Raw genomic sequence first — 21,822 nt, 5'->3', positions numbered from 1 at the left:
ACTCTGTTCAGCTAAAGGTGGCTGAATTTAGCTCTTTATTTTTTTAACCATGTAACTTGGGTTTTCTTAGGCAGATTCATTCACAGCCAGCATTTTTGTTACTTCCCCTTTAAAATGTAAATTTTTGAATTGCACTATGTAGAGTTAAAAGCGTTAAGCTTATTTCCTTTTTGTTCTATAAACAGTATTTCTCTCACTGTACTTTGCCCTCTCTGCATTATGGTTTATTTATTTCCAATATCCTTTTAACTTTCATCTTTAAAAGTATTTAAAAAAAAAAAAACCTTTTGTCAGTGAAAGGGGGAAAATGGCTTCTGTCTTCTACAAGACTCCATTTTTTTCAGTACTGCTACTTTTCCTGTTTGTCTGAGAGCAGATGTAATAAGTGACTGATGTATCAAAGCATCTTCCCTGTAATGATGTGCATATGAGACAACATTTTAAGTTGCTATTGATCTGCAAATAACTATCCCTGAGCAAACTAGATTTCATCAGTTTCTTTCTAAAAATAAACCAGGCTTTAAATAGAGTCCAACAAGTGAAGTAGTATCAGAATTGATTATCTAGCTGAGTTTTTTCCACAGCAGCCTGAAACTTTGAAGTATCGTCTTTGTTTGTTATGATACTTGTTATTTTATTTGAATAAAATAAAATACCTACTTTATGTTAATATATGTTTTTTTTTCCACCTTAAGTGGTGCACTACACTGTAGTTAAACCTTGATTTTTAAATTATTGTCTTGTGGATTATAAAATAATCACAAAGGCAAGGCAAAGTATAAATTCAATTGTGAGCATATAAATAGTCAAAACATGTAGGTATGTACATAATCGTAAATACAATGTAAATGAAACTAGAATAGTTTATCTAAACATATTCTAGAGTATTATTTATGGATCTCTGACACAGTTTTCCAGATTAAAAAAAGTCATATGCATTTTGAAGTAATCACTATAACAAAAACAGCCTTCAAGAACAGTTTTTTTTATTATTATTTCCCAGGTGTAGGCTTTAAAATATATATTTGTTTAATTTGGTTTGATGTAAATATAAACAGTAGTTGTGAGGGGATAGAAAATGTGATTTCAGTTGCATCATCCTGAGGTCATAATATTAATAAAGTTCCCAACTAGTCCACTTTGGTTTCATTTGCTGTTGGACATTTGGAGGTCTGCTATCCCAAAAGAGGACATCACTTCACTTCATGAAATCTGAATGAGCCAGATCTTCGATCCAGCAGCCCTGTCAGTATATTGCTTAGTTGTAGCCAGCAGGAAAACACAGTTATATTCCCAATTTAAGCTCATGTGTAAGTGGAATAATGTCCTGTCAACATGTCAGTGGAAAAGATAAGAGAGTTATGTTGTTACCCTTCTGCCACCGGACTTTTTAGGAGACCTAGCACTGAGGAGCTGTGTACGCACAGAAGGAAACCTGGAGTAGCTACTCCACCTTGGATCCATTACTTTAGAGTATTTTATTCGTGCTCACCATTATGTATGTTGCAGATACTTGCTGTTAAACAGTAGGTATATTTAGGGAATGTGTTGTCCTTTGGAGATTGCATGAGAAACCCTGCCTGCAGCTCAGCTTTTGGGGGACTTCTCGTGGTGTTTAGGTAAACAGCTTTGTGGCTGCTTATTTTATTCCTGTCTGATAACAGACCACGATTGCTTATTGCAGGTGGCTGCCCAGCAGGTGGGAAGTTAAGGAACTGGATGCATGTGCGTTAGGGCAATGGTTTTCCTGGTTCGGTGAGGTACCCTGCGTGAGTGTGTGCGTGTGCTGCATGGCAGTTAATACAGCACTTATTGCTTCCAGGAACCTCAACAGGAAAATGTTTCTTGCTCTTTGGCACTGATGGAAAATGGAATTCATTCTTTTCATTTTGGTGTTTTTGCGTTTGTTACAGAGGAAGCTCTGAGCCTGCGTTATTCCAATACAACCTATCATTTTGTTTTCAGCAGAGAAAAAAAAAGTATCTCAGCACTAAAAATAAATATTTTCTATTTTAAAATACATTTAAGATTAAATATTCATGTAATAAATATTTAACATATATTTATTTGTATAAATAAATCATATGAAACAGATTAAGACAAGATAAGCTTTTTGCGTCTGTGAAAGTTTTCAAAATATTTTTCTCCTTCTTTTTGTTGATGCTGCTATATTTAACCGGTAGATTTTTTTCTTGTGAAAAAGATTTTTTTTTTTAAATAAGAAGCCATATTTCCCCGAAAATAAGTGACTGTTGTGACAAAGCTGGCATTCCTGCAAATGACCATCAATATATAAATTTTGCTTATGTGATCTTTTGCTTATGTGATCCAAAATAACCCAGCTTTTCTTTCTCTGTCACAGTGCATATATACTTGTGCAAAGTACTTCAGTATGGCATGACAATAAAGGGTTTTTAGGAGTTCTAACAATGTCAAAAGGCAAAGAAGAATGCAAAAAATGTCCTTAGCATAGAATTTAATTAAGGAATTCCCCAAATTAATATACATGAAGCAAGGCTAAAATCTATCACATTAGACAAGGAGAAGACATCAAAATATACATCAGCGTGGAGCTTGCAAACTCCTGAAAGTAGATAGCCTCTTTCTTTTGATTTGGAAGGAACTTAATATGTTTTCATCACGACCAAAAGCAGAGAGTAAACAATAGCATGAAGGGAGACAAGCAGGTGATATGGCAGCTCTTGCAGCATGTACATCACCTAGTGGACATGCTTTGCATACTAAAGGGTGGATCTATCCTGCTGCTGCATGTTTTCTGCTCCTCTTATCAAACGCTCATCCTGATGCACAGGGTAAAGGCAGGATTTAGCCTGTACCCTGGCTAAACCATGAAGGATTTTCCAAAGAAAGTATCTGTTAACATTGATGCTCATCGTGCATCTGCCTCCTTCCCGCTGCAGTCCTCTGGAGCCTGCAACCTGCAAGAGGTGCACAAGCAGCAGGAGATGAAAACAAATTGCGGCCCATGCTAACATGTAAAATACACTTGTAAATTCAAGGGAAAGGCATGGGTAAGGGGAAGGCTTATAAATTAAAGCCGCCAGAGATCCAGCTTAACATTGTATCTGACTATTTAATTTTATATGAACATTTATTGTGCCACTCAGTCAAAATGAGTGCTTGTCGAATGAGGGCTGCAGCAGCCACAATCCAGCCACTATACGTACTCTAAGGACTAATCCAGCCCCAAATGAAACAAACAGGGAGATTCTCGTGTGATTCCCGGAGGGTGAAAGCGAGCCTTTCAGGAATGGAAGTTGCTTAATGGAAAGACATCACTGGCAAAACAGGCGTGGACTTCAAGTCTGCACAGTTTGAGTGGAAAAGTGTTTGAGCAGATTCTGGACGGGGACGTGTGACAATGTTTGACACTCGGAGTTGCAAGGCAGTGACAATTAGGAGGGACATACTTGTCTCTATTTTTAAACAGCGGTGAGGTGAGTTGATATAGAAATTCTGTTCCAAGAATTTCAGTGCAGATGACTGCCCATAATATAATTATTCACAGCAAAGAGCAAGCCATGCTTCAGCTCTGAACATTTGATCCGTCTATGTACAATCAAAATACAGTCAGATTTGGACAGCCTAGCAGGATATTTCTGACTTCCATGTGCAACTATACTTCTACCAGCCTTTCTCTCACACAATGTCACACAGCGATACACAGTGTAAATCCTTCATATGTCAAATCAGACATGGCAGCTACAGTCTGCAGAAAAAATCTGCAGGGTGTAAAGTTACCAAGTATTTGTGAGGTCTACTGTGAGGCTGCATTTTTTTTCTTCCTGAAACATGAATTCATCTTTCAAAGAACATGTTTATTTTTCCTTTTTCACTAAAACATATCTACTTTCTCCAGGAAATAAATAGAGAGAAGAAAAAGGTATGGGTAAGAGAAGTTTGCAATAAGCCAGGCTTCAGTCATCAGCTTTGGAATATAATGACAATATTTGACAGTTACGATCTTTTATGATTTAGGAATCGTGTCAATTTATTCTCCCAGCATGTCTGGGGGAAGTATAGTTACCATGAGGGAGTCTGTATTTACCACTCTCTGCTACACTTTGCTATCTGAGCAGGCTTTGTCCTTACTTGGCACAATGGGAAATGCTGTGCCATATGAGCCAGGGCTGGTGTTTTAAAAGGTAATTTCTGTATTATTCTCATTACGGAAAGAAAAAACAAAAGTATGTAAACTTTAGTCAATTTGTAAGTAGATATTTAATAGCTGATAGCTCAGACTAGAGTTTCCAGAGTTTCTAAATGATGTTCCTTCCCAATTTTGGAAGATAATACCTAGAAAGTCATTTGATCTTTCAGACTAAAGGTACAAGCCAGAGGTAAGTGCTGTTTTTTTTTTTTCTTCCCCTTTTTTTTTCTCTTCTTTTTCTTTATGCTAAAAATTAGGACTCAGTATTCAGTCCCTGACACTTCAACAAAACGTGCTCTGTGACCATTGGCAAATCTCTTATTAATTTTTCAGCTTACATATTCATCAATGGGGATGAAAGTATCTTACCACAAAGATCTGCAGGCTCAACTAAAGTTTCTAGATCTGCAGCACACAAAGGTAGTCCTGGAAAAGGTGCTGTTTTTAGATTATTTTAAAATATTTGAAAATACTTTTTAAAGATTGTCCAATTATTTTGGCCTTGAAATAGACCACTGTAAAACAGTTAGCTTTTAAATCAGAAATTAATGCCAGGCTTGTGGCTTCTCACCATTTTTGTAAATTGAAATCACTGTAGAACAAAACATGTCCCGATTTATGCTCCGCTGAGCTGAATTTACTTCAAGGTAAACTTGACCCCTTATTACGCTATGCCAATCTGTTCATTAGAGCTCTGTGTAGATATCTGTAGAAAAGGTAGATTTATCCAGATCATAAAACTTATTTTAAACATATTTTCAGAGTCGACCAAATTTTCAAAGGCCGTCACAGAGGTGGATAAATGATGCTCATAAATGTCCTTTCCAGGAACGTGTATGTGGCCTGTCGTAAATGCATGTAAAGTTACTTTGCATTCAATAGGTCTATTTAAGTGCTTAAAATTAGGCACTTACAAATTTGAAAGATCAGGTCTATAGCATATGTATGTGTGTGTGCGTGCGCACGTACGTACAGTAATAAACAATGCAGGCTGATGAGAAGTTTATTTTACGCTAATGCTTTTACTTAAAAAAAAAAAAAAAAAAAAAAAGCTAAATGCCCAGGTAGTTCTGACAGATCCAATCAATTATCTGCACCCTGAAAAAAAAAAAAAAAAAAAAAAACACATTTTTTCCTCTCTGTATGAAGTTGATGTGCTTTTCCACGGAGATGCCTTCTTCATACAGTGTCAACATGACAGCAAAAGTACCAGTTCACCATAGGTTGCATCACTGACAATAATATTCTCCGAGAGACATAGAAGGGAATAACTGATGAATCAGAAAATATATGGATGCCTGCTGAAATGATTATGTAATGAAACACAAAGTCAAACTGTAGCACGCTTCTATTAATTGTAGATGATAGTAATTAATTTCCACTGCAGTTGTGATCGCGTTTCTGCATTTAGAAGAATCCAGAATCCCCTTCCAGGAAAGTGTGAAATTGCATCTGGGTTCTGCAAGCCATGAAAGACTATAAATTTCTTTTAAAAAGAGAGAGAGAGGGAGAGAGAGAGAGAGAGGAAGGCCTTCCTCGATACTGTACTTTATAAAGAACGAAAAACAAAGGGAAAAAGAAAATGATAATTGTTTTCTCTAAGGCTATTATCTAATGCGAAAGCAAACAGTCTGACTGGAAATCAGCTAACAGAAGGGGATTAGAGAGTAGATCTGAGAGTGGCTTGATTTCTAGCGCTGCTGTCTCTTCACACAGTGATGAGACACAGGCAGAGCAGCCAGGAGCTCTCCAGATGGCTAGAGAAAGTGTTTGTCTTGGGTTACTGCAGGGCAGTCTGGACTCTTAAAGCCGGGGAGGCATCATTAGGGAGCAAGTTAGATGTCCACCCGGTAAAAGCGAGCGAGAGAAAGAAAGAGCAGGCAGGCTGCCCGAGAGGGACCGCGCTCGCCTATTGTTAACATATACTTGACCCCCACTAACCTCCTCACGACACAGATGTCTCCTACCTCTATCACCTCCCACTGCTTTAAGCCCTCCCCCCCTGCACCTGGGTAGCGGGGCCGGGCCGGCTGCCGGCAGTATGCTGCCTGCCTCGCGAGGTGCCTGCTAGTGGGGGAGCCGGGCGCGGAGCATCCTCGGGCGGCTCGGCTCGGCTCGGCACGGCACGGCACGGCTCGGCTCGGCTCGGCACGGCACCGGCTCGGCACCGCCCGGGGCAGAGCTATGCGTCGGCTGCCCGGGGCCAGGCAGAGCCCCCGCCACTGACAGCGGCCGCTCCCTGCGCTCCACATCACGGCTGGCTGCGGAGGAGGAGGAGGAGGAGGAGAAGGACCCGGGCTTTCGCTATCGCGGCTTGGAGACTTGATTTTTTGGTTCTCGTGCTTTCCCTTGGAACCAGTAGGCTCTCTCTCGAGCTGATCCTCCTTTAAAAAAAAAAAAAAAAAAAGCGAGAGAGAAAGCGAGAGAGAGAGAGAGAGAGGGAGGAGGGGGGAAGAGCAGCTGGAGTTTCTCCTCAGCTCGTTTTGACTTTTGTGGACGTGGATCATCTGGACTGGGCAGGGAAGCCGCGCCGCGCTGCTCTCCCCTTTCCCACCCCCTCGCCCCTCCAGCAGCCGGGGCTGCCGGCTCTCCCCCGAGCAGGACGGGAACTTTTATTTGCAGCTCGCAGCCCGTGGCGAATGGTGGGAATCTCCGGTCCTCTGCAGTGTGAGTACGGGGCGCGGGGCCGGGGCTGGGGATGGGGGGGGAAGACACCCGAACCCCTCTTCTCTTCCCCTTTTTCCTTGCCCCTAGGGCTGCTCGGGGCTGTGACTAACCCGGGCGGGCCGGGGCTGCCGACGGGCCGGGCACGGCTAGCTCTGCATGCAGCTTCCCATCCGCTCTCCCCCCGCTCGCCACCTCGCACCCCGGATCTCTCAAAAGCCCAGGAAGCGAAGCACCCGCTCCTGCAAGAAAACAGCCCTCTGAAGCACGCAGCGTAGGGTTTCTGTCTCGATTTAGGACTCGTCTTTTTTCCTTTTATTTTTTTTTCCTGCCTTCCCTCTCTCCAGATCACTGAGCTAGCCAATGTGAACCGGAGTGCCTGAAATATTTCTGGTGGGGTTTTGCTGTTGTTGTTCCATTCTAATCACGGGATTATGTAGCACTGGCAACATCACTTCAGGCTATTTTGCAAGAAATATTTCGGGCTGTGCGCGCCGCCTTTTGCACAGCGATTTTTGGAAGTTATCTCGCTTCCCCAAACGACAGGGTAGCGTTAGGGATTGCATTTCCAAAACTGCAATACAATGTGAATGTGGCATCTCCTCTGTCTGAGCTGGAGGGTCTGATTCCACACGGTGGTAAAACACTATCGATAGGGGGGCTGAAGGATGAAAACCATCCTCCCGGCCACGCAGATGAGCCTGGGACTTTTGGGCGACTTGCAACCCTTTTGTTAGTGCCAAAGTTAGGAGGCTGGGCACACCGGGGCTAGCGGAGAGAAGGGACTTGTGACCCTACCCGGGGCACCCGCGTGGGACTTGTAGGCGAGCAGAAGCGGTCGGCTTGTCATTGCCCTTTGCTCCTGCAGAGCGTTAGAGAGAAACTGAAAGTAGGCAGCGGGACAGGGGGGAGAAGGGGCCGGGGCTGCCCCGGCCGGGAGCTCGGCGCCGGCTTTGGCCGCTCCAGCAGCCGGCGGTGCCCGGGGCCACGGCAGGCGCTGCCCGCCCGGGTGGAGGAGTCTCTTGGAGCCTGCTGCTGGCGGGGAGCTGGCCGGGGCTGCCCCTTCTGCTCGGGCTGCGATCCGCAGAGCCGCAGAAAGCAAAATCCGTCCTAAAAAGAGCAGCGCAACTTTGCCGCTGCCGGCCGCGGCTGGGCTGGAAGCGGCTCGGTGCGCCCGGGCTGTGCGGCACGCCTCGTCCCCGAGTTAGCCTCCGCAGAGCAAAGAGGACGGCAGGTCGCCCTCGGTGGCAGGCATGGCACGGGGTGAAGGTGGGTGCTCACCCCTAAAGCCACAGGGAGCGCCGCGCCGGCCGCCCCAGCACGGCCAGCGCCGCCCGTCCGGCCCCCGACTGCCTAAAGGGACCCTTCGGAGGCTTGGGAAGGCACAGCCGAGGGCTTGCTCCGGCAAATATTCCTGGGCTTAATGTAACTCTGACCCCTTTAACTTTTAACATCGCTTCCCCTAATTAATCTGTTCAGGCCCCAGACTTAAATGGCTGTCCACAGCTGCTGCAAATTGATTTATCCCCTGATGGTGGTCTGAGTTGCTGACCAAAGCAGGATTTCTCTTATTATTTTTTTTTCCCCTCCCCATTTTTGGTCTACTAATCTGTTTTGACTTATTTTCAACTTAGAGTAATACTTGCATGCTTTTTGAAGGACTCAGAAAATATTTTCTTTTGACATGTAGCTAGAAACATAATTATTGTATTTGTAAACACAGTATGGTAGGGCTAAGGGTGAATATAATTTATTTAATTATACCCTTGTAGCCTTACATTTCCTCTGTTTCTGCATCCTGACAGATGCGATGAGAAGTTTAAATAAGCAACTTTGTTAAGTGTAGTTTGAGGCAAGACATGAAAGGCGTTAGATTTGAATTCTATTGTCCAGGTTTTCTGCTCTGCTCTTCTGATAACAGTTTCAATGAATCTGGGCAACTGAGCAGATTGAAACTGGTTTCTAATGGTTGTTAAAGCTGATGCTTGACCTTTCCATGAGAAGTCTGAAAACCTCATTCAGTTTATTCTGGGCTGATTTCCTTAGGAAATCCAATATGATCAGGGAATTTCCTTCAGCTCAGTCAAATGTGAAGAAAGTTGGTCTATCTTGTTTACACGGTCTGGTTTTAGCGGTAGGTGTTTCTGGGGCTCCCCTTCAATCGACAAAAATACTAGGAAAAGGATCTGAATATGGCTTATTCATAACCATGCAGTCTGTGAAAACACAAAGTTGGCAAAGGCTTCATTAGTTGCGAGATACACCGCAGGCTCGCTGTCAAGGTTTTCAGTTAGGAGGCTGCGGTGTATTTGATAACTGACAACTTTTTGCAGGTCAGTTATATCATATCTGAACTCGCAGTGTAATTGCTGCTACTTTCAGTTCCTGCATCGCTTTTCCTTTCCGACACGGAAATCTCAAATCACGCACCAGGGTGAAGAAAAACCCCAAGCCCCACCAAAAACCCACCCCACCCGTAAGTCCGTAGATGCTCGGGCGAGCCGAAGCCAGGCCAGGCGTAGGGGAGATAGCGGCGAGACGTCGGCCCTGCATCGCAGGACGGTGGGAGCGGGCTGGAGGAGACAAGAACCATTCTGTTTGTAATGGAATGCAGACAGCAGTGTTAGGTCACTGCTTCCTGGCAACTGCTGCACGAGTTGTTTTTCTTCAAAGGCTTTGAGCTTTTAAATAGTTTCCAAAATCTTTTCAAGTAAAACATTGCCTTCTACCATTTCTGACCACCTTAACGTTAACTCATTTCTTGCCTAAATAATGGACCAGTAAAACATCACACGGCATCTCATCTGTATATGCTTAACACTATGTATGCCTGCACGCACATGGAGTTTTATGCTAGAAGTATTGTTTATAGAATAAAGGGGAGAAAAATAGCTCCACCTGGAGTGCTGGTCAGTGGCTAGTCAGTTCAGGACATTCTTCCCTGTCAAATCATGTTTCTCACTTCTCTGAAATGAACTTCAGACGACAGGCATTGAATGTGAAGCTCACTTCATTGAGGTACCGTGCAGCCTGCAAACCCCTCATTGCCAGACACTTTGGATGAAATAGGCATCTGCAGTATTTGCATTGGGGGTGATGGGAGAAAGGGCTTGCAATTGTCATTTTCATCTTTCAAATCCACTTGCCACAGTCCATTACTGTTAAATCTTTAGCTAATTGAATAAGGATATTAGTATGTTGCTATTGCAGGAGCTTCAGATTTGTTAGACTGGGGGGGAGATCATGTTCTTTGTTCTGCAGAAACTTAAGTTGTCATGCAGAGATCAAGAAGCCTTATCAGCTGAAATAAAACGTGAACTTGGTGTTGTGAAGAGGTTATTTCTCATGGTTTGTCTGAAGAACTGCAAAAAGAAATTATTTTAAATCAAAATAAATTTAAAAACTTTGAGCCATGTACTTAGTAGCAGCCTGCTGTTTTTCATGCAGCCTTTAATAGCAACCTAGAATATTTATACAAGTTTATACTGATGCTGAATTTAGTGTAAGGACTGGGAGTGTAAATTCTTAAAACATTGGCTTCCAGATTTCATTTCCTTCACCTTCTTTCACATGAAAGATCTAAAAGAGTTAAATGCTGAAGTTTTAATGGAAAGGGACTTGTTTTTCCACATAAATGTTACTTCTTCATAGAACTGCTTTAAAATTGCAGTTATTTTGTTCTTGTTTACAGTAAACTTGATTAGCTTAATAAATGGTAGCATAAATACATCAAGAAGTAGTATAGTCTGTGGTTTCATGGGTAAAGAAAAATGATCAGCAGATGTAAAAATCAAAGTCAAAATATCCTGCCCTTTCAAAAGGCTTTTTATTTTTTTCTTCAAAAATATTTTCATCTGAAAGACATTGACTTCCATCTTCCTTTTTTCTTTTTTTTTTTTCTGCCATTGATATGAAAGTTTCCAAATAACGTTTAAAGAACAGTGGACATTTTATTAAAGTAAACATTAGTTCAGTATAATGGAGGTAATTGTAAGTGATAAGAGCAGAGCAGGTTATCTGTGTGTTGTTTAAACAGAAGGAGCTATTTTGCACCATTTCCAGTAGCCATCTGTAGAGGAGAAGGGTTTGCACCTGTCTGTCCACACTAATTATAGATTAGGTCCAAAGAAATGAAATTCGAGTAGGCTTTCTCTTAATGAAATCCATAGTGATTTTATTGTAAATGTGTTTTGTGTACAGACGGTGATGGTTGGGCTGTGAGTAAAATAAATTGCTGTATGGCTGTCATGTACTTGTAGTTGTAAAGCAGGATACTGCTGCATTAACAAAGGTGCTGAATAAAAATGCAGTGCTCCATTTATGTCCTAGGCTTCAATTGTGGCTTTTGCTAGGTTTAGCCAAAAAGGTTCACTTTAAGCCCAGTGTTTTAGGGGTATGTTTCAGGGTCAACTTCTCAGTTACCATCATTTTCACGTCAATGTCCTGGCACATAGGTGGTCCTTTGGCTGAAATATATGGGGTAGAAACGGTTTCATGTTAAATATGTACACACATGCACACAGAGTGTGTCAGAAATACTTTCCTCTCATTCAGTATTATATTGCTAAAACAAAGTGGAAAGAGTGAGAAATGCATTCTGCAGTAAAAGGTCACATGAATTTCTACCACATCTGTTTATAGTAATTATGAACATAATTAACATAAGAATTACAAGTGAAGTAATGACAAGCTGAGCTATGAGATATTATGCCATAATGGTCATATGTTGGAATTCTCACATTATAGCACACTAGAATTCACATATTCAATGCAAGAAAGAAAATGTTAGATTTTTATCTATTTTAATGCTTCAAAACTTATCTGCCTGGGGCAGATGGACTTTACGCTTTATAGGAAGGTAACCCATTATTAAGAGAGAGTCAGTTGAAATTAAGATTTCTAGCCTGCAGCTTGGACTTTGAGACAGCTGTGCTTATGGAACGCCACTTCTGTTACACATTTGTAGTCTGATTGTATTTATTTTATTACCACACATTGCTTTATTTTTAAATGTGAGTGTTTTCGCAGCAAACAGTTTACATTAGAAAGGATCCTGGATTAGTTTTTCTTTAGAGAATTGTGACTACAGTAGTAAAATTGCCTGGTGGGATGGCCAACATAGATATAAGACACATATTGTGGCTCAGGAAGATGAGAATTTGATGGATCCTAAATTAGTTCATGGCATATATATATATATATATATATATATATATATATAGAGAGAGAGAGAGAGAGAGAGAGAGAGAGGAGAGAGGAAAAAAATCCTTAATGTCTTTAGAATAAGATGAGCAATCTCTCATTTGTACACAATATTTTGAAAGAACACATGCATTGAGAAAACTCTGTGGTACTTTGCAGGTTGAATTAATTTAAGTCACTTTTCTTTGGAAATGCATCGGACATATCGTTAAGTGTAAGGGCTAAGGTTTCACATGAGTTGACTAACTTTTGTAATATGACCTGTCTGATTAACTCTAAATATGGTTGTCACACAACTGACAACTGGAGGAAGTTGAGCAAAAAGTGGCCCTTCTTAAGGGTAAAAATACTGGCTGAGGAATGCTTGTAGTAAATTCTACATATAAAAATCAGTTTATCTTTAAAGGAAAATCAAATTCCTGGTTTTATGATATGAAAATTTACCAAATTGCTGTCTTTCTAAGGCTAAACATATAGAGTGCCTTATGAAAAATAAAAAAATTACCTTGTGCAATGTCTCAGTGATACCAAGAGGTTTTCGCATTATTGGATTAGTGGAAGATTTGTGACAGACCCCTTTTTATCTGACATTCATTGCAGTGACATGATTTTCACACACATGCCCTTCCCCCACCTAGGTTCTGGTTTTCACTTTGTATTATGTGTCAAATTCCCTTTATTTCTTTTCTTGTGGAAAAACTGCTATCTTGGCTGAGTGATTTTGGAAGGAGTTCTGCACTGAACAATGCTTGTTTCACTCCAGTGTGCTGTCATTGTCCTCATTGCAGCCTTCAGGTTGCTTTTCCACAGACGTGTAAGGGATATGCATTCCTTTAACTAATAAATGTCAGTTCTTAGGGGGGAACATTTAAAACTTTAAAAGCTGAAAGTGCAGAGTTAGTTGAGCAACTAACACTGTTTTTGTACAGTGACTCTATTGGTTGGCTGTGCCCTTGTTTGGCAGGCCAGGCTGTTTCTCTCTTCTCATTAGCCCACGACAACACCGAGTTATGATGAATCCAGTCAACATAAATCACACACTTATGTTTTCTCAGTATCTCAGCTGCTGGCTGTAGGACCTGCTCTGGTTTATCATTCATCCTCAGGTGGATGACGGTGACCTGCAGCCAGGCGGGGCTGCTGTTGGGACTCTACTGCCAGGCCAAGGGGCTTGTGGTGGCTGCTTGGCCAAAATGGGGCTGGGCAGCACTCCTGGCTGGATGCACCTATCTTCTGTCACCCATGACACCCATGACAGGGGGGGCGTTGTTTTGGTGGGGATCAAGGTGCCTTCAGCTGGGGAGCCCCTGTGCTGCACGTCCCAGGGGTTCTGGCAGGGCCCTTGTCCCAGAGAGTTTTAGGAGCGGAGGTGGGCTGGTGGCTGCCCAAAGCGAGGGAGAAAAAAGAGTAAAGTCTGCATCCAGAGCGCCGCCACCCTCTCACCTCCCCTCAGGCCAGGGGCTGCCGAGCCGTGCCCCCTGGGGCTGGTGCATGGCTCCTGCTCCCTGACACCCACCATGCCTCCACCTGGGCCGCGCTGATAATGCACTCTTCCTGATAGACACTGCCGGCCCGCTCCCCCCTGCCTCGCAGGGACACTGGGACACAGCAAGCCACCACCCGTCACTGATAAGCTGTAACGGGCACTTAACACGCACAAAGCCTAGTCCACGCTGCTGCTTCCATCCTTCCCTCCATCCTTCCCTGCCACAGGATTGCAATCGCCACTCCCGGCCATGGGACTCCCCCGGCTCCGCAGCCCTCGGTATGAGCAAGGAGAAGGGAGGGAGGCCGTGCACGGGGAACCAAAGCTCAGTGACAGGCATGGCTTTACATACAGTACACTGAGGGGGAAAGTGGCTTGCATGGGTATTTTATCGGACAGGGAGACCCCAGCTCCAGCCCCAAGTTCTGTTGGATGGTTTGCTGGTGGCAGCTGGGGTCAAGATGAACCGGGGCATCCCTCTGGCATGAAATTACACTGCTGGGTTTGGTGTGTGTTTTTGTTTGTTTTACCACAAGCGTGGCTTTCCTCAGAGGGAGGATGCTGACAGGAGCTTGCAGTCACGTCCGTGTGTGTAATCACGGTGTAAATATCTGGGTTGCTTCAGCGGGGACTCCTCAACTTTCAAAATGCGGCAGGCGTAGAAAATGTGGCTTTTTTTTTCTTTTTTTTTTTCCTTTGGACTTTGACGGTGCATGATTTTTCAATTCTTGCCAACCATTAAAACAACTTGCGTGCTAAGCATGTGCGTGCATATTGTTTTAGCAAATGGCTTTATCAGCAATTATTTCTTAAAGCAACATCAAGCAATTAGCTTTAAAATATATTCAGAAGTTTGAAATATTTATTTTGCTGTTGCACTTTGTCAAGTGTTTGTGCAGATAGATATATAGATATGATCCAGTAACTAAAAGCCTAATTAAAATTTGTTTAAAGCCAGGGGGGCATGTATTCTTGTTGACAGCAGCAGATCGATAGGGTAAGACAATAGAGCCCCATTATTTTACTTCCATTGACTGAACATATTGACATTTCAGGTTTGTGATTGCCTCAGTGAGCATGATGAAACACTGAAATTCACAAACCAACTGTCTGGAGTGGCACATATATTACTGTATGTCATCTCTGCCTTCAGGATACCTTATCACTGAAGCAGAATGGTAATGGATGGCAGCAGAGCACTTCAGAGGGGTTAGGGCTCTATCAGTTAAGAAGCTGACACGTAGCAGGTTTCAGGAGTATCTTTAATTACACCTAGAATTATGTACAAGGGAAGATGGTCCTTGTTACCTGCTGCTGCACTTCAGAGTTTACAGACTCAAAAGCAGACAGGATAACAAGGTACTTATGTTTCATATTTTACACACATGACTTTATACCTTAAACTTTTTCAGGAAGAGCCCAAGGACTGCTGATTGTGCTGTTTGTGTGCTCGACATGTTTGTCAATGGCAGCATTTCAACCCAGCCTTGACGCTCAAGTTCCAAAGCACCTGCTAGACCTTCTCCTGTTCTGAAGATGTACAAGCAAACAAAGAACAACTTTAAAATACATACATTTACTTTGGGTTTCTCCATCCTCAATGTGCTGTATTGACAGTGGTCAGGGAATTCAATGCAGTGAGAATATTGAGGAATGGTAAATATGCATTTTTACCTCAATATAAGCATTGTAAAAAGCAAAGTATTTATGCAATACGTGCATGTGTATACATAATGGTAAACGTTAACCTATATGATATAAACACATACATAAAGAAGGCCCAGTGGTTGCAGAACATAGAACATCCTTTATTATTTTGAAGTCTTTCAGATGTTCTTTAAAATCCAGCAGACTGTGGAATGAAACCCATCAGGGTTAGGCAGAGGTAGAGACTGAAATTAATTTAAAGCAGACAAAGAGCTAATATGAAAGAGCCTCTGGTGATTTAACTCATTTTTAAGAGTAAGTGTAATGAAAATATAAAATGTATTCTGATTGTGCCATCTACTCAACAATTGTTGCCATCAAGTGGACTGCTGATGCCCTTTAAGATGGTAAAAAGAAAACTGGTCCTTTATACCATTTTCATGAAAATGTTAGGTTTCTGTTTGATCAGCAGGTGCTGTTGAGATGAAAGCCATGTGTAAATTTTCAGAAGGCCAAAAGTGTCAATTCAGAAAAGGAAAGTGATAAGAGAAAATGCAATCAGTTTTCCTGTTTTCAATTTGTGCAGGATTTGAAGAGCTGTTTTGTTAAACTGCTACATCTGCTCCAATATGAATATTGAACTACTTCCACTAAAAATAACACCCTATAATTTGGAAGCCATTGCAATCTTTTGTTAATGCAAGTGGGTTATTTAAAAAAAAAAAAAATCTATTCTGAAAAATCTCCTGCCTAATGTGCGTTTTTGTTTATCGGCACTTTTATCTTCAGCAGATAAAATGGCATTATGCAATTAGGACTATATCTATTTGGACTATAAAAATGGCACCGGATAGCTGAATGTCAGTATATTGGTAAAAGGATTTAACTCGTACATTTAAAATAATTTTATTAATAATCTACAATTGTATCTTAAAATGACGAGTGACTGCTTCCCCAGTGTAACAATATAGTGTCACCTACCCTTGAGTACATTGTGGAAAGTCAGGGATGTTCAGAACATTACAGAGCATTCTTTGGCCTATTTCATTCTTGTCATATGTGTAAATCTAACTTTAGTCTCATCAAGAACATTTTTTTTTTTATGAGTAACTTTTTCCACAGTAAAGTAAAATTATTAAGTTAGATTGAATGCACGTTTACAAAAATATTTGCTGCTGTTGAGCTGTTAATCCAAGTGAGTTTTATTAACCTGGAAAGCCTTGCATTGGTAAAACAAATTTTCTATCACAGGCATCTTCAGAGAAAATAATATCATTACTTTTTAAAACAAGCAAACAAACAAAAAACATCATCACCCTGATCTAATGAAAAGGGGAGTGGTTTGTTAATTTTCTAGATAAAGATCTTAATGAATAAGTGATAATTCACTGTTAGATCTATAGAGCCCTATGCATGTAATATGAATAAACGTGCAGAAAGGACCAAGAGCTTTTTTATTTATTTCTTTATTTCATATTTAATGCAACATAGAGAATTACTTGGTTTTAATATTAGAATCGGCTTTAGTGTTGAATTCTAATCTAGAAATCAGGAAATCTGCTTTGGCAGGTGTCCGTGTGGGAAAGGGCCTTGCTGATGTTTCTGTTTGGTTTTACAATTGGATTTGTAAGCTATTGTCCTTGAAGGATTTTCCTCAAAGCAGTCTACAGATCAAAAATAATTAAAATTCAATAAATTTTAAATTTAAGTATAGAATGGATTTTGTGTGAGATCAGTGCTTGTGAAAGGTTGTCTAGAAGTCTGTGGCATGTCTACTTGATAGTTTGTATTCCCAAACATAACTATGTGCACACACATGTGCATAAATTTATGCTGAATGACAGAGGGATGATTATTTATACAGATTTTCTCCCAAACTCTATGCACTCCTGAAACATAATGAAAAGCCTCCCTCCCCAGAAGAGTGTTTACATCCAATGACAGTCACTAGATTCAAATCTTCTAAACATGAAAGTTGTTTCCTTTCCTCCAAACCTCCTTTTCCCCAACAAAGCTAACCCTGTTAAACCTCACCTTCTGTGGGACGTATACATAGTTACAGACATATGTACGAGAAGTAAATATTACAAAAAACATGGCCGATCAGGGCAAAATGTCTGTAGCCTTAAATAGCTTGTGATATCTGCCAACAGCAGAACCCACGCTAAGCAGGCCCTGCAGGGCCTGACCTGAGGATGTGAGACCCTTGAGGAGCCCCATGTTAGTGCTAAGTGCCTGCACGGAGCTTTCTGCTAGCAAATATTACCAAACAAATGCTCTGTCAGCGTGTGTTAGTGGGGATGCTGTCTGCCTGATGAGTTATTAAACCAAGGTGCTTCTTGCTTTGGTCATAGGGTTTTGTGATTCTTTCGCAGGGGTTGGGATGGAGTCTAACAGAGATTATAGCTTGATATAGTGTCTGTATCTAAATTTTCTTATATAATTTTTCTCAGCACATTCATGAAAGTGCTCTTTTCTCATTCTTTGCCAAAAATTCTGCATGCAGTTTTGCTGTTTCTATTGAATAGTTGCCATATTTAACTCCAGTGGTTGTGAATGGAAATGTGACTATAGAAAGAAATCCTTTCATACTAGTTTTCATTTTCTGTAACGTGTTTTGGGATGCCTGGAAAGGAAGGGCATCCTAGATATTCAAAATATTTATGAATACACACAGAGAATTTAAAAGAAGTTTGGCAAATTAGTTTTGTTTATCTATAGTTGTTGGGCATGTGTGAGATATGGTGACTTATTCAAGTGATATTTTTTTACTCTGTATTCTTGATTGACTTTCATCATGATTAAAAAAAAAAAAACAACAAACCAAACACAACTGTGTCATACAGAACTGTACAGTAATAGTATTCCTGAACAGTCCCATATTGCAGCATGCCAATGTGTGATCTTCATGTGGTATTTCAAGACTTCTTTAAGCAGGCATTTGAGTAATTGCCACCTCTTCGTTAGTCAAGACAGGTAGACTGTGATGCTTATATAAAGTAACATCCAAAGTTCATAGTTAATAGGTTCTCTCAGAAATTAGGTTGTTGTCTGGAAAGACATAAGACTCCACCTAGTGGAGTGGAATTAATCTGCAAACAGTGGCAGGCAATGACAAATGATAAAATATATATCATTTATGAAAAGCCATGTTGAGCCAGTGAGTAAAAAACAGGAATTCTGACAGGCATCTGGGGAGGTGGCTGTGTGACCACTACAAATTGCACAAGACTGTACTTACTTTTGTAGCTCTAGGAGGCTCATGTGTGTCTGCCTTGTTGGATGTTAATACATAATTTGCATAAATAGTAGTCATTACCACTAGTCATTTTCTCCTGTGATTCATTTTATTTGGAACCTACAGGCTTAATTTTTGCATTTCTGATCTGACCACACAGGTGCCCCTTTGGGTTTGTGGCTTTGGTGTTATTTTAAATAGTTTGGGCAAAAAAGAAACCATCCAACCCCCCAAACTCACCCACTTTTTTCCATTATTGTTTATTTTCCAAAATTCATTTTCTGCTTTTTGTTTCTTGTGCTTTCATAATGGCAGTATCAGGATATGCTGATGTCTTGTGCTGTCATGGCAAATCAGATGACATGTTGAGTAAATGTGTGTGTGGCATTTCGTAGTCCCAAGGTTTAACAATCTCTATTATGAAGCATGAGATTAGCTAGAGTTTTGTACCTGTGCTTTGCTTCCCCATTCTTTTGTTCCCATTGTGTTATTAGGATGGAATACAGTTAATTTTAAAGCTGGGAGGCAAGTGAATATCCAAACCTGAGCAGCAAAGATACTATCCTCAAATCCTCTTTGAAAATTTATCCCAAAGTTTAATCACACCTGTCAGACAAGTTCAAGAAGAGCACTGTGATAGACCAGCTCAGGCTTGGACAGTGAGAGAGTGTGAGGGCTATTGCCAGAAAATGAGATTATTAGGATGCAACAAAGGAGATGGAATGATACTACTGCAAAGGATATTTGGGAAGAGTGCTCCAAAGGAGTGCTTTCAGTGACATCCAGGTGGGGTTTGCTGCCAGGGCCATTAAAGCATAGTGGTGCCAGAGAAAACTGCCAACAAGTTTAGGGATAATGGTACCTGCGGGTGTGCTATCAGTGGATTGTACTGCCAGGATGATTTTTTTTTTATTTTATTTTAATGGTGACATTGCTGAAAGTATTTAAGGGTAATGTTATAGAAAGGGTTTTAGTGAGTGAAGTCACTGAGTTCTAGGAACCATTAAGCAAAAGCTGTTTCATGGCTGTGCTATTTATTATTTTTAAAGCTTGTTGGCAAACCACTTAATGCTGGAAAAGCATGCTGCAACCTGTATTAAAGCATACTGAAGATGAGCAAGGAAAACATTGTACTGAAGTGAATAGATAGCTTGGTTTCTGAACGTTACATGCATTTCTTGTGTGCCATGATAAATTAATGTAACTCCGTGGGTTAGGAGGGCTTGTGAGCCTTGAATTGAAAGTACTGGCACTCAGATCTTCAATGGTATTCATACGCCCATTTCTCCTTGAAGGTGGTGTGTCTTTTGTCTGAACACAAGCCTGTGGATCTGGACCCTCAGGCTTTCTGTGCTCCCATCTCATCTCTGTGACCTTAACAATACTTTGCTGGACCGATTTTAGGGACTAGATCCAGATACTGCCCTAATGACATTAGCTTATGTAAGGATAAGTGTGCTAGCTCAGGTCAGAGTGTAAAGTGAGCCATTCTCTTTGCGTTAAAAATGATGGACTTACCTGATGAAGAATTCCATTTAAAGGAGAGAATAAGTCCATTCCTCCTGTAATAATATTCTCAGAGGTTCCTGTTGAGTCCATGGGGCAGGTTTTCTCAGTTTAGGTATCCCAAGAGCTGTAAAGCTGTGTTTAAGGCAGTTATCTACTCCAGAAATTTCCAGATAAGTGTACCGTTACAGTAAGTACCAGCTACAGTTGTTTTAGTTTTAAGAGTGAGTCAATGTATAACTTCCCTTACAGGTTTGAGATGTATTGGCCCCATCCTCTTCCCATGAAATTCTTGGGGAGGTTTTGGTGTTAATTTTTTTTTTTTTTAAGTCCCGGCCTAAATTTTCCCTTCTCCTGTAGAGCTATTATTGGCCACTATTGTTTTTATTATCTCGTAGCTTCTCTGGGAAGAGAAGGATGGGCAGGACCTCAGTGACATTGCCAGAGCAAGTCATCAGTGGCCGTGCCTGCTCCCCAGGAGGTCACAGGAAGCAGGTGGCTGTGTTAATTGTCCTTGCTCCCAACTCTTGTCCTTCCTGGAGGCAATTTAGAAGTGGTCAGGAAGCGTCAGGCCTACTGTGTCCCCCCAGGTTCGCTACCTCATGCATTCATAATAATTTGAGGTATGTGCCAGGCAAGGGAAACTGAATAGGAATCTCTGCTGTCCTTCCTCAGTCATGTGGCTATCTGGCTGGAAAGCCTGAGAACTGTGACTGCAGAGTATGTGTGGGGCTGCAGGTGAAATCCAGCAAAATACCAAAGAATCCTTTTTTTTTTTTTTTTTAAAAAAAAAAAAAAAAAAAAAAAGATGAGAAGATATTTCCTTAACATGTAGTGTCTTCTTTCGGGTTGCTGACATAGAAGTCCTATACAACAAAACTACAAAAACTCACTGGGGGCATGAAATATTTCTGGAAGTGTTCACCTGCTTTTATCTGGTGAGTGGAGGATAGGGAATGTAAATGCTTTCTCTGCTTAGGCCACTTGGGTTTTAGTGCTTTTTGTTGCAACTGCACCGTCAGTATTCTTGGTCCCAGAATGGCTTCAGAGCCGTGCTTTGGAAAATCAGTCAGGGTCCTGCTACTTCAGATGAGCTGCTTCTTTAATACTTACTTGATTTTAGCAGTGAAGACATCAACATAGCTGAGTGTCTCATCGCAAGTATTGCACCCGATGCTGTAAGCCAGGTTTGAGCTACCAGTAATATTTCTGTAAGTGTCTTCTGGAACGTATCCACTCACGTTGGAAGTGACGTGAGTTGAGTAATAAATATCATACTAGTTATTTGTCTACCATATGCATTTGGAGAAAAACATAGATTCTGCTCAGGTGTACTTTTGGTTTTACTGAGACTACTTGCCTAAACAAGGTGGGCTGCAGAATTATGTGGCTGGTGAATCATACTGGTTTCTGAATCACTCTTACAAAATATCAGCCTGAAATATGAAAAAATAATGAGCACGTTGTGCTTGAACTTGTACCTTATTTAAAGAATAACATTTTAAAGCAGAATATTTTGTAAAGTGTTCATTAAAAATGACTTGCAATTTTGTTCTATCAAATCCATTGTACCAGGAAAAATACCCCCTTCAGATGGGAAAAGGTATCAGTGTTCCTGTAAAAATATCTGATTTTTATCCAGCTATTTTCTGAGGGTTTAGTCTCCCTTTTCTCCTGTGCAAGAAGATCAGCTGACAACAGCAGCAACCAAATCATGTTTGCAGCTGGGCAATTACAGTAGACCCTAAGATCTGCGACTGTCAACCATGAACACAGATGCCTTCAAAGTTCTGTTTTTCTTCCATGTGGAAGTCGTTGGCATGGAACAGATGCCTTCATTTTGGAGAAACCAACCTCTGGATATAATTGGTTCTCTCTTCTCTTGTCCTCTAGGGACAGTCTCTCACA

General features: G+C 41.2%; 1 protein-coding gene across 2 annotated transcripts in view; it reads left to right on the top strand.

The window, feature by feature from the left end:
- Nucleotides 1-5,695: 5,695 nt before the first annotated feature.
- The window catches only part of RUNX1T1 (RUNX1 partner transcriptional co-repressor 1), a 115,370-nt gene continuing 99,243 nt past the window's right edge, over nt 5,696-21,822 (top strand). Inside the window, exon 1 of one of the 2 annotated variants that reach the window (XM_080581277.1) lies at nt 5,696-6,838. Coding sequence is in view for 1 of the 2 variants with exons in the window: in XM_080581278.1 (XP_080437404.1) it covers nt 6,811-6,838 (28 nt within the window). In the remaining variant the exon portion in view is untranslated. The remainder of the gene's footprint in view (nt 6,839-21,822) is intronic. The other variant, XM_080581278.1, reaches the window with a different exon arrangement.

This window comes from Anser brachyrhynchus (assembly GCF_964034855.1).
Source record: "Anser brachyrhynchus genome assembly, chromosome: 2".
In the NCBI taxonomy this organism is placed as follows: Eukaryota; Metazoa; Chordata; class Aves; order Anseriformes; family Anatidae; genus Anser; species Anser brachyrhynchus.
Note: the sequence above shows the minus strand (reverse complement) of the source record. Positions and strands in the feature narration are given on the sequence as shown.